This window comes from Buceros rhinoceros, unplaced genomic scaffold, assembly GCF_000710305.1.
Source record: "Buceros rhinoceros silvestris isolate BGI_N320 unplaced genomic scaffold, ASM71030v1 scaffold3077, whole genome shotgun sequence".
Classification (NCBI taxonomy): domain Eukaryota; kingdom Metazoa; phylum Chordata; class Aves; order Bucerotiformes; family Bucerotidae; genus Buceros; species Buceros rhinoceros.
In genome coordinates, this window is record NW_010423761.1 from 103 (window position 1) to 12,647 (window position 12,545).

Genomic DNA, 12,545 nt, shown 5'->3' on the forward strand with positions numbered 1-12,545 from the left:
TGCAGAAGTAACGATCTCCAAAGTAAAGTCAAACAAGATTGCTTACCTGACAGCAGTCCTGTGGGTGACGGTCAGCCCTCCAAACGAGCATGCCCCAGGCGTGGCTGTGGGGTGGAGGGTGGCTGGGGGTTGGCGAGCCCCAGAGCTGGCTATCTGACATGTTGGGTGCACTGTGTCAAATCAGGTAGGTCCTCATTTGAAAACGGCTCACCAAAAAATGACGCTGTGCATCAACCAATTGTATGTCACCAAGGGAGAATACGTATGTTTCCCGCTTGTCTCTTCCCATCTTTGGTGCAACGCCTGAGAGGGCAGGAAGGGGGCGATGGCACCGAGCTTCCATGACCAAGGTGGATTGTAGGTGCCAGGTCAAGCCATACTGTGTGACTCTTGTCGAACCTGTTTTAAGGAATGGAGATGCTTCCTCTTTACCCTGGTGTGCGAGGCAGTGGCGTGACACATGGGAGTGGCTATCAGCAAAAGGCTGTCTCGGGAATAAATACCCTGTCTTCTGTCTGCTGGGATAAAGCGAGGAGTTTGTGTCAGTTATCACAGCGAGACAAGAACCAAGTTCTTCACCTTGGCCTTCACTTGCAAACACAGATGAAAGGGCTTGCAACTCCAGATAGCTGATTTTGTTTTATTGCCACCCATAGTTTGAGCCACTATGAGAGATTAGAAACAATAGAAATAAGCATCATGCTTGCCCTTACTGTCTCCTGACAAGTCTTAAAGTTCCTACTTCTTAAGCTTTCTGTGGTAAGGGTGGCGGTTTTTAATAGTTATTGTAGTTAGAAAAGACATTCTTCTATGTAGCAATGAAGCTTTTTCCTTCATTTTCACAAGTGCAGCTGTGAAGTAATAAAGGTCTGTCTACCTTCAAAGTTAGTTCACTGTAGCATTGTTTTCAGAATTATTTTCACTGCTGCTTTGACTGTACAAAGAATGCAGCATTATATTCTGTGTCATCTTTCAGCTCTTTGTTACTGTCCATTGAAAAGTCTACATCTCCTGAGGATGCTACTCTTGGAGCAGTAGTAACACTGTAAAAACAAGTCCCTTCTTCGCAAAGATTGCTTGGAATTTTGGTTTGTTTTTTGGTTTTTTTTTTTGCTAAAAACAGGTGATAGGAGAGGGGTAGTGTGTATGCCCTCTTTAAACAGCCTCGGAAGCTTTGTTTTTTTTTCTGGTTCAGACCTATTAAGGTGAAAATAATTTGGATGCTTTACAGTATTTCTGATTGTGGGAATGAAAAACATGAATGCTTCTTTCTGATTGTAGAAAAATCATCACAAGCCTTAAAAAATGAAAAGAGTGTCTGTGGTTTCTAGAATTTATCCTTCTTACCTTTATTTCTGTTAGTAACTCTGCCTCTTTGTATTGATTTTCACTTGCTTCAAACTTTAAGTACAGTATTAATGCCCTGACATGACATTACATCTGTGGATTAGAAGAGAAAATTGATGAGGCAGTCTGCTCCTTTTAAACTCCCACCCAAAGTTTTTCTAATATCATGCAGACACATATATCAGGCATAGATGAATCTCTTCCTAAAAGCGCTAGCTTCTTTCCTCTATAAAGGTCAGAGGATGCTGAGTCAGATGCAGATCTCTCTACCTTTGCCCAGGTGAATCACACCTAAGCACAAGCTGTAAATTCTAACAAAAGTTAATGGCAACAAGCATGATTGATGCCTATATTATAAATAATACTTGCTTTAATAAGTGAATGTTATCAGTACATAATTTTTAAATAGGACAGTGGACAAAACTCCTGTGAAGGATGCTATGTTTGACCTGACAGACAGTGTTTAAGCTTCTGCTGGCTACATCAGCTGTCAGGAAGATTAAATTTGCTATAAAGGCCTTTCATACCTTACAATTTTTAAGCATCTGTTAATTGAAGAAGGTCGAACACTACTGCTTTATAAGTCCAGCTTGAAATTGGGCCGCATAAATGCGGTACGTTTGTGGAAAAGAGTGATCCCTGTTAAACCAAAATAAGGACAGAGAAGAGCAGGGTCCAGGACTTGCATCTAGGAGTGTTTTAACGGATTTGGGAACTCGTATCTTCTCCGAGATCTCGTATGTAAGGTTTCTTCAGCTGATCTACCTGTTGCAGCTAGGCCTGATTGGTTGAAAAGCAGTGGGCTCACAGTGAATACGTTATTACTGAGTTGAGGTCAGACTTGCAGAGAAGAGTATGTATACCTAACTCTTACTGTGTGGATAAGGCTTTTGATACGGTTATGGTGCTAAAAGATGTATGTAAAATAGCTTTTTAATTACGGAATATGGCCTATGCTGCTGAAATGTAATCATGTTGTAAACAAAAAATTGTATTTTGCTAACGTTTCATATATTTGAAATGCTGACAATTCTTTGATAGCTGACAGTTCATTCTGAACCAAGGGAGACTGTCAACATAACTATATGTCTGCAGAGTACTTAGCAGTTTAAGTTTATGTAGTATTGAAAACTTTTCCCAGCTATAAATATTTTCTTTCCAGATATAATAAAGGAGCAAAATCGCGAGTTAAGAGGTACACAGAGGGCTATAACCAGAGATAGAGCAGCACTTGAAAAACAGGAAAAACAACTGGTAAGTGGAGCAGGGAACTTTATTTTACTCCTTAAACCCACACACCCCCAATATAACAGAAAAGGTGCACAGTGCTAAAGATACAACTCAGTGTATGATAATTGAACACTAAAAAAGTTGTGTTACCCTTTTTGACTTTTCAGTTATTAAAATTGTGTCAGAAGAGGTTTACTATCTAAACATGTCTTTTACGTAGGAAAAGCCTGAAACAGTGTGTTTAGATAACTACTTTCATTTTTCCCATACATTCTTAGCATCGCTATCCTTCTGAAGGTTTTTTTCTCACAGGCTTGTAAATGAGTGGTCTTGTGGTGGAAAAACTAAAAGAAGTGACAGTGCTGTCATACGTTACTGTGACTCTTCAGTGGGAAAGACTACTTGAAAAATCATAGAGTATCATTAATACCTCATAGAGCTGTTACTTTCATTCATTAGAACTTCCCTAAAACTAGCTAATAATACTAAAACTACCTGCCCAAATTAAAATATATTTAAAACTTAGTGGGTGTGAACTATCAAATATTCAGTGGATGGATGCTGCACCTGTGTGGCAGTATAATTGGATAAATGGATGTGACAGATGGTTGGGTTTGATGCACGAAGACATGCTCAGACTGTGGGAAAAGCTATGCAAACCAAGCCACTGTTTCAGTAGCTGTTGAGGTGTCATTTTATAGCAGCAGGTTGAGTGAATACCTGGAGCTGGGAATCATAAACTACACGAGCTGAGAGAAATTTTTTCTGGGAGCCTTGAGTATGTATAATATAATAGGTTACTCACAGATTTGCCAATTTCAGTAAGAAATATTCTGACTCTGGAAATAACCTTAATTTTCATGAATACTCAGGTTGAAGTTTTGATTATTTGCTACAGTAAATTATTTCAGAAATGTTGTATTTCTGAGGAGAAGAAGAAAGGAGAAGTAAAATATATCTTTGAAAAAGTTAAAATTTGCCGTTATGAGAGAATCAATGGACAAATAAGTATGAATTTTTGGAGTCAGATCAGGTGAAGAAGGACCAAGAGCTTGTCAGTCAGTCTTAGAACATTTTGTTATATTCTTTCTTCAGAAAGACTTTTCTTTACTATAAGGTGCTACTCTGAGAAAACCTAATTATATTAATTCTGTATATAAAAGTATCTTAAAGTATGCAGACAGTTCTGTTTCAGTTCAGTAACCTCATATGACTATGTGAATTTTGATTATTTTTTTCCAGAAGAACATAACAGATAAGCTTGCCCCAAATCTCTCAAAAGCAAATAATGTATTGCAGGTCTTTACCCAAATTCTTCTTAACTAAGAATAAAATCATCTATCTATAGGGTTTAATTTCTGTAGCTGGATTATCTGCTGTGATTTGGCAATGGGTGGTTTAGGTTTGTATGTCAGGTTATAAATGCTATTTAGGTATTTCAGTGACAAAACCCCTATTTTCAAATGTTTGCTGTTAAAACTAGGGTGCGAGCTAGTGTTTGCTAATGTGCAAACTAATCCCTCCTATTCAGGGCGCGGTATAGAAATTTTTGTGACTCCTGTGAGCTACTTACAAAGAGGACAGCTTTACATGTTTCAGGCCTCTAATGTTTGAACAATCTCGTGCTCCTTATTTGCTGATCTGTACCTTCTTGGATTAAAAATAGCATGTATGACAGAAATTACGGATTTACAGAGGTTTGTGCCGGTGCCATCACTATACTACAGCTAATGCAGTGAGTCAGTTTACACCTGCCTTTAAACATGACTGTTTTGTGTATCTTGGTGATCAGTATTTACCTTTTCAGAGCAAGATGTCTTCTTACAAGTGCATTTTGCTGGACTACCAGTGCACATAAAGTGAAGCAACTGTATTCCTATAGCAGGTATACAGGAAGAATCGCAGGAGAAAGCTGGTCTTTAAAGGCTGCTTTACTTAATGGTAAAAATAAAAATGTACAATTGGACATATACAAAATACTGAGATACTATGACAAGCCCTCCTTAAAAAGGCTGAAAAGGAAAAATTAGTTGAAAAATTTACATTACCAAGTCACAAATCAAAAGGCACAATTTGGAAAATCCCAGCTGACAAGATTATTGTGCTGATTTTTTTCTTGGTACCTCTGGGCTAAATAGCTTGCTATTTCTCCTTGACTTGATAAATTGGGACTTTCTTGTAAGCCAAAAGTGTCTGTCTTAAGGTGTTGTTTAGAACACATGTTCTAAACAAATTATACCACTTTTGTTACGTTCTAAGTTAAGCCCAGCTAAATTATGTGAGCAAACAGCATAGAATTATTGCTCATGTGACTTCATCTACTTCTTTCCAAAAAAAGTTTTGTGAATCTTTCATGACTGAAAAAAACGTTAAAGAATTTAGGAACTCCCCATTTCTTCCATAGGCAAGGTGGCTTGATAGCCTGTGAATGCAAGCTACCAAAGATGATTAGAGTTAAGGTACTAATAGTTTGTTTGCCGTAATAATTTCTTCACTTTTAGATTTAGTTTGTTTTGGGTTTTGGTTTTTTTTGAAGTGTTACTCCCTATCCATATATTAATTGAATTTAATGGGCACATAGAAGTGAATGTGATGTTATGCAGAAGTTGAAGTCTTCTGGGGAACTGCGTGCTACCGTACAATAATTCAGTCTCGTGGAGACTGGTCAAATCATAACAGCATTGCATTTATTCTACTAAATAGCCTTGATAGAAAAGCAAGGAAGACTATTTATATAACTCTAAATGGCTTTTAAAATAATCAAGAGGCCAGTTAACTTTTGTAATTTAGTTATTAGTGCTAAGTCTTAATTATAGTCTTTGCACGAAAATTCTGTAGAATTAATTTATACCTTTTTTTTAACAGGAACTGGAAATAAAGAAAATGGCTAAGACTGGTAATAAAGAAGCCTGTAAAGTGCTAGCAAAACAGCTTGTACAACTGCGGAAGCAGAAGAATCGAACATACGCTGTTAGCTCTAAAGTCACTTCCATGTCGACTCAAACAAAGGTCATGAACTCTCAGATGAAGATGGCAGGAGCTATGTCAACTACAGCAAAAGTAAGGCATTACAAGTCTTTTCTTATATTTAAATGCAGCATACAGTTGCAGAAGTTCTGTTATTCTGTATAAGATAATTGAAGGGATAAAACTTACTGTTTAATACCCCAAATGGTGTTGAGGATAAAGTAGGGAAATGTAATTTGATTCATATTATGAAATATTTGTCTAATCAATTCAACCAGTTAGCACCTAACTAAGCATATTTTCTTGAGCTAGACGTCTGTCAAATGTTTGCATGACAAAAATAAACTGTAGTGCCAGTGGAAGAACTCTTTTAGTACCTCGGAAAACCCCTGTGTCTTGCCTGTATATCTTGTCACGAGCAGTTTTTATTGGAAAAAAAGTAGGGCACGCTTCGTCTAGAAATCAAAGCAGTGTGTCACAGTAGCTTTATGGCTTGTGCAAAAAGTAGGTTATTGCTTCGGATCTTAAATTCCTAGGGAAATTTAATCTGGATTTCCTGTCATTCTCACTCTCCGCACTTTAAGGAAACAGTATTGCATTAAGTTTTCTCACAACTCCTCTCATAAAACACTCTGAAAAATCTTGGTTATCTGAGTTAGATGTGAACTTGCTCCTGTTTCCCTGAATTGATAAATAGGGTCTTTGCTTTTGGCAAAGAGGCTTGTTCAGCTTGAGGTGTAGGAAACTGAATTAGCACACATCGTTGTAGACAAGTTGTGCTTTTATCACAGTCCAAGTTAAATCCAGTTATGTGCCAGTTAAATACAGTAAAGCAATGCAGTTTTGTGCAGACAGTAATTACTGCCAAGACTTTGCTGGCAGATACCTTTTAGAAGCAGTACCATTGGCAGATATCAGCTGTTCAGTGATACAAAGTTGTGACTCTGCAGCAAACTTTCTGTCCTCCATGACTAACCTACAAAGGGGGGCTGCGTCTGACTGTACAGCTGAGCAAGTTAAATAGCTTACTCAATATTTCTACAACAGGGTTGCATGTGAACAAGTTGCTCTTTTTTAATTATTACAGAGTTGACTTGTTTTTATCTGGAAGACATCTGGGATTAAGTTTCTCATAACCAAAGTCTCACTAGACTAATTACAAAGGTTAAATTAGTAGAGGAAAAAAAGAATAACCGTCATCCAGAAAAGTCATGTTTTTTGAAACACAGCATATAGTTATATGATACACAAACTAGTCCATTATTGGAGAGGAAGGTGTTAAATTCTTTTGGTCACTTTTAACATGAGTATTTTGCCTTATCAGCATGGGAAGTTTGAAAGAGAAGTATTCAGTTTTTTGTTTTGAAGCTTATAAATTATTCTTAATCTCATAAAACCATCAGTGAAAAATATATGGAATCAGGTGCCTCAACAAGCAAGTCAGATACACGAATGCGAATCTTTCAAAGTATTTTCGACACTTTTTAGCATGTATGGCACTAATTTTGGACATAGTAAAGTCCAGTTTCCTGTTTCTTTGAATTGTGTATCTGACCCTTATTTTCTAAAGATACATGAACTGTATGTCAGTTTAGTGCAAAATATTTTTGATCTCCATCTATAAATCTTGTAAAAGAAATCAAAAGAACCACCTCCCTTTAAGTCCAGAACAACTTTTTACATTCAAATAAAGTGACTATGAACATAGTCTTTGAAATTCAAGTAACGTTAGAAGCACGATAGATTACATTATCACTTTAAACAAACTCAGACATGAAGGCAGAAGAGCTGCTATAAAGCCAGTAGTGGCTTGATAGCATCCCTTTTAATTAACCAACTTTTTTTAATCTTCTCAAAGATGGCTAGACTTTACGTTTGAATTCCTCATGTCTATATTTATTTAGTTTTTGATGTCCCATGAATACTTGTAGTAAAACAGAAGTTTATTACCCTATCACAGAAAGATTGCTACCCATTGCCCTAAGTTAATATGTACTTTCTGAACACTTTGATACTAGCTTTTCAGAGAATTTTTTCCATTAAATTGTAACATAGAGAAACAATTGCAATTTAATGCCTGTTCTGTAGTAGTGAATCAAATATTTCTTATTGAATAAAAAAAGGCAGCCATTTAGCTCTTCAAAGTGTATAGCTTGCAAGTTAGGAAATATTGACCCATTGTTTTCATTTAGATCAGGCAGATTTTTCCTAATATAAGGCCACAAGAAGGGTTGTGGTGCAAGAAAGGCACATAACATTTAAAAGCATACCTATGAGGGTAGTAGATAGCGATATTTCTTGCTAGGAGCAGACAGTACTATTAATGTGTTGTGTAACTAAAGTTCTCATGGGATGTCAAGAGACAAGGAGTGTGAAATTTGGACTGAAGGTTTTTTAATCAGTAAAGTCTTATTCCTTTTTGATGTATATATTGGTATTTACTAATGTCTCATTGTATGATTAAGGGTTTTTTCAATATTAATAGACAATGCAAGCTGTTAATAAGAAAATGGATCCACAAAAGACACTACAAACTATGCAGAATTTCCAGAAGGAAAACATGAAGATGGAAATGACTGAAGAAATGAGTAAGTTCTGCACTGTGGGGATCAGCTAGCTGCAGCCTACAGAGCTCTTGGAAGTCTAGAACCAGTCTAGAAATACTTATGCTTGAAGTTTTATTTCTACAATTAATGAGAATGACAGCAAACACAAAAAGCAAACAAAACAATGCATGTGTGAGCACAGAGGCTGAGCCTTCATGCAAAACATCCATCATACTTGTAGAAAGAACGTGCTGGAAGGGAAGAGGGTTTCAGGCCAGTTAAAAACCTTGTTGGCATAACTGGTAGGGGGACTTGAAAAGGTGCCCTTTCTGTAGCTAGTAGTTCTGCATGTGTTTTTTCTTCTTAAGTATTATTGATAATCTCAGCTTTATATACGTGGTGGTATGGGATGTTTTTTCCTCCTTTTACTTTAAGCCACAAACAACAACTTGGGGGGTGGCAAGAAAGCCTTTCTACAGGTGAAAGAGGTGCTTTCTCTTACCTTATGAAGTGATAATACCACTACTTTCTGGCAGCGTGGAAAGATTAGTACTAGGTTGTTTTAGTAACCTTTTTGTTTAATACAGTGTGGCTTTTTTTTCTTTCTTTCTTCTAAGTTAATGATACTCTAGATGATATTTTTGATGCTTCTGATGAAGAGGAAGAAAGCCAAGATATTGTTAATCAAGTGCTTGATGAGATAGGAATTGAAATCTCTGGAAAGGTATGGCTAGTTTTACCCAGTTCATATGCTTCTTCCCCTTCATTCCCTTTTTAAAAATAATTTATTCTAGGAGCCTTTATTTTAGAAGTCAGCTTGTCATAACAAGTATTATTTTGACTGAAGAAAACTTCTGTCTTCTTCTAGATGGCCAAAGCTCCATCAGCTGCCAGTGGCTTACCATCTGCATCAACATCAAAAGCTGCTACCATATCAGATGAAGAGATTGAACGACAGCTCAAAGCTCTTGGAGTTGATTAGCTTGATGGCAACATACAGTCTGCCTTCCAATTCTTCAGCTGCAGGCAAATGTAAAAAGTGCAAATACTCTTTCAATGCAACTGATGTCTAGGAAAAACTGATGTCTAGGAAAACTCTGAAGCTTCAGAAATGACAACTTGAAGTTGGTACTGGGGAAAGGAGAAGGGGAGAATATTTTGACTCGATTTACAGGAGAAGTACACTTGGTGTGTCTGCTGCGTGGAGTCTTTTTGAACACTGGACCACCCAAGGCTGTAGTTCTAATGATAAAATCATTTATACCTGATCTGAATCTGTCCTGTGAATTCAGAGTCGTCTTCTCTCTCAGTTCCTGACCTATCTTTAGAAATGGCTATTCTGTGGCTGGTGGTGACACCTCCTAGGACAGCACCTATATAATATGTATCATTTTTATAAAAATATTGCTATAGAAAAATTCTTAGTCTGTCGTCTTAGCACAAATGAAATGTTACCTTTGCTCTTAGTTGGAAATTTATTTTCTTTTGATGAGAAATAGCCTTGACAGTCTAGCAAAGTTAGGCAGAAAGACAAAGCATTTTATATATTTCTTTCAAGTTCCTGTAGGACCTTTGAGTTGATTAAATAATAGCTGGTTATTCTTTTTACTGAAAGGGAAGGATACAGTCCTTGTGCAGTTAATTCTACTGGAAGAGGATTTAAATTTGTTAGTGAACTTTGTTGCATGAAAGGCACTGATTGAACTCTCTTGTACTGTAACATAGCTGGTTTCAACAGAATTGCTGTGCCTTTATGTACATAAATCTTGTAACTTCATGATTTTTTTTTCAGAATGAGTCTTTGAAAGGTGAGTAAACTTGTAATTAAGATGGCTTCACAAAATACTATGGCGAGACCTTTGTGTACACTCTGTGCGATGGGACTCAGCGCTGAAGTTCAGAAAAGCACTTGTTCAGAAATGCAGCTTGCACCCTTGCAAAACGGACATTTGCCTGAAACAACATTTGTATATATTTTACAGTATTTCTTAATGGAAGATAACTGTGCATAGTTGTATTGTTTACTAAGATGCAATTGATCACATTGATAAGCTAAATCTAAATTTTAGTTTTAAGAACAATTTTGGATGATATCTGATAATTACTTCTCTAAACACTATAATAAAAGTGTTCTGGTTCCATGAAGGTTTTTCTGTTGCCTCTGAACTGCATCAGAATGATTGTGACTTTAAGTGGAATGCACTGGGCTAATAAAGTAAGAACTTCCTGTATTTTAAATAGTTGACAAAAGTCTGAGAAAACAGTTCCCAGTTATGGCTTCCCAGGTGGTGTGAAGTTCCTCAGCCCTTCCTCTGCCGGACATTATTTGCCCCCTCAGGTGTGCTGATTTAGGGTGGCTTGTCATCGAACAGAAACAATAAAACCATCTTGACTTTAAAAAGAGAAAAGCAAAATACTTCCCAAGAGTGAGATGGACAAACTTCATAAAGAGACTTTGCTGCTAGAGAAGGTGTAGCAGAAAACCGAAACCAAAACCTCTGTGTATCTACCATTGTTGCACCACCTGCTTTCTAGGATCGAAGGTAGCAGAGAAAAAAAAATAGGTGATACTTCATATGTTTTTTGGCATAGAAATACAAATTTTCTTTCTCTGTGAAGGAGGTAATGAACAAACTATGAATCTGTGAGGTAGCAGGTAGGAATGTGTAAGTTTATATAGGCATATATCTGATATGAGGTGAATTTTTTTTTACAAGTTATTTTGTAAAAATCTAATAAAAGGCTTTTTATTCCGCAATGACTTTGTCCTCTGTAGGGTTACTCCTACATATCTGTTTCTTAGTGGCCTTCCCTTGGACTCCTGTTAGCTCTGAGAAATTTTCCTTTGACCTGAGCTATAAAGCAGCATAGTATTTGTGGAGGTAGCTTGTGGGCCTTTGACTTAAACTCAACATTTAGTAAAGACCTGAACAAGTTTGCATTCCCTTCTGTCTGTAACTGGGTGGCCAAGTACTGCTCTTAGGCATTGAAGGAGAAACCATAATGTGAAATTAGTTAGGTATAAAATGTTACTGATTGATTGTATTTTGGTTGAAAAACAGGGCTTATGTTCTTTCTGAATGAAGTGTGCACTTGATCCTTTTAATGACTGTCAAAATTGAGCATAGTTCTGTTATGAGTTATTTACCTGTGGAGTCTTTGATGATCAGGGGTAAAGGTGCTGCATTTTGGTGTCGGTAAAATTACTAAATTAGGGCTATCAAGATCTATCTGGTGTTTCTGTTAAGTTACCTTTTAAAGTCCTGCATCTCAACTGTATAAAAATATTTGATGAGTGGAGTGAGAAATGTTGTAGGCTTGCAGGCTGGCTTATATTCCTTTTAATTGTGTTTAGTACGTAGATTGCTCCAAAAGTAACGCCTCCCATTTACTTCCATGGAAACTACAACAGATACACAGAGCACAATAACACTATTGGATAGAGCAAATTCTCAGCTACAAAACACTACTTTTCAACACAGTCATCACCATTGGCTGTGCATTGTCCCCAGTGCTGCACTTGTTTAAAAATCTGCACCAGCAGAGGTGACCCACTGTCACCACTGCTGGAAAGTTACACTGTTTGGTCTCTGCAATTGTTCACCAAGTGTCGATGGATGTCAATAGGTCCAATTTTTTCCATCTGGAGGAATTCAATCACAAACCTTTGCTTCATACACACTGCCATGTCAGACACCATGTTGTCAGTCTGCCCCTCTGCTGCTGTCTGTCACACAGCAACAAAATTTATCAGAGTATTGGCAGGATTGTTCAATCTCTACTGCCGTTCCACCAACATCCACTTCTGACATCATGGGCCAACGTAATAAAATAGGAGGCATAACTTTCAGAGTGGAACTCATATATTGTAGCTGTCCATAACAAAATTGCCATCACCTGCTTAGAAACAAATTTGTTTTAAATCACTCTTAGCAGACTGAAAAAACAAAAAAATCCCCACTCGATCCTTAAACTCCTGTATGCTTGCTGACATCTTAATCGCAACTGAATTTGAAGTCCTCAGTCTGAGAACAGCAATGCAGTTGTGCACGGCCTCAAGAATGGCTCTATGGAGCAGACCAAGGTCCACCTCACCCAGAATCTTACTCTGCAAGTGCCTATAAGCAAAGCCCAGGTAAATATGAGAATGAGATAAATGTAGATGACTCTTTCTCCCCTAATACTCTTCCAACCTCTAACTATTTCAATTTAGAGTGCTTCCAGAGCCTTATTCCTCTGTATACAACAGCTTTGGGTGGCTTTCTCATCTGTGAACTTGTCCTTAAAAATGAAGTTTTGACACCCACATTTTTTACTAGAGAGTTCCACAGTTTTTTCCCCATCATGTTGAGAACTGTCACTTCTGGTTTTTCTTATGCTTCTTTCCAGCTTCATGTTTACTCCTAGTTCTTACATTAGACAAGATGGTGAACTGTCTGCCTCCATCCGGCCTTT

At 37.3% G+C, this 12,545-nt stretch overlaps 1 protein-coding gene across 1 annotated transcript; it reads left to right on the plus strand.

Annotated features, from left to right (window-relative positions):
* Window positions 1-325: 325 nt before the first annotated feature.
* Window positions 326-9,365, plus strand: CHMP2B (charged multivesicular body protein 2B). The gene is made up of 6 exons (XM_010140509.1): window positions 326-350; window positions 2,510-2,601; window positions 5,443-5,637; window positions 8,030-8,132; window positions 8,708-8,814; window positions 8,959-9,365. The coding sequence occupies exons 1-6, from the start codon at window positions 326-328 to the stop codon at window positions 9,070-9,072; spliced, it is 636 nt and encodes a 211-aa protein (XP_010138811.1). The 3' UTR covers window positions 9,073-9,365.
* The last annotated feature ends 3,180 nt before the right edge of the window (window positions 9,366-12,545 follow it).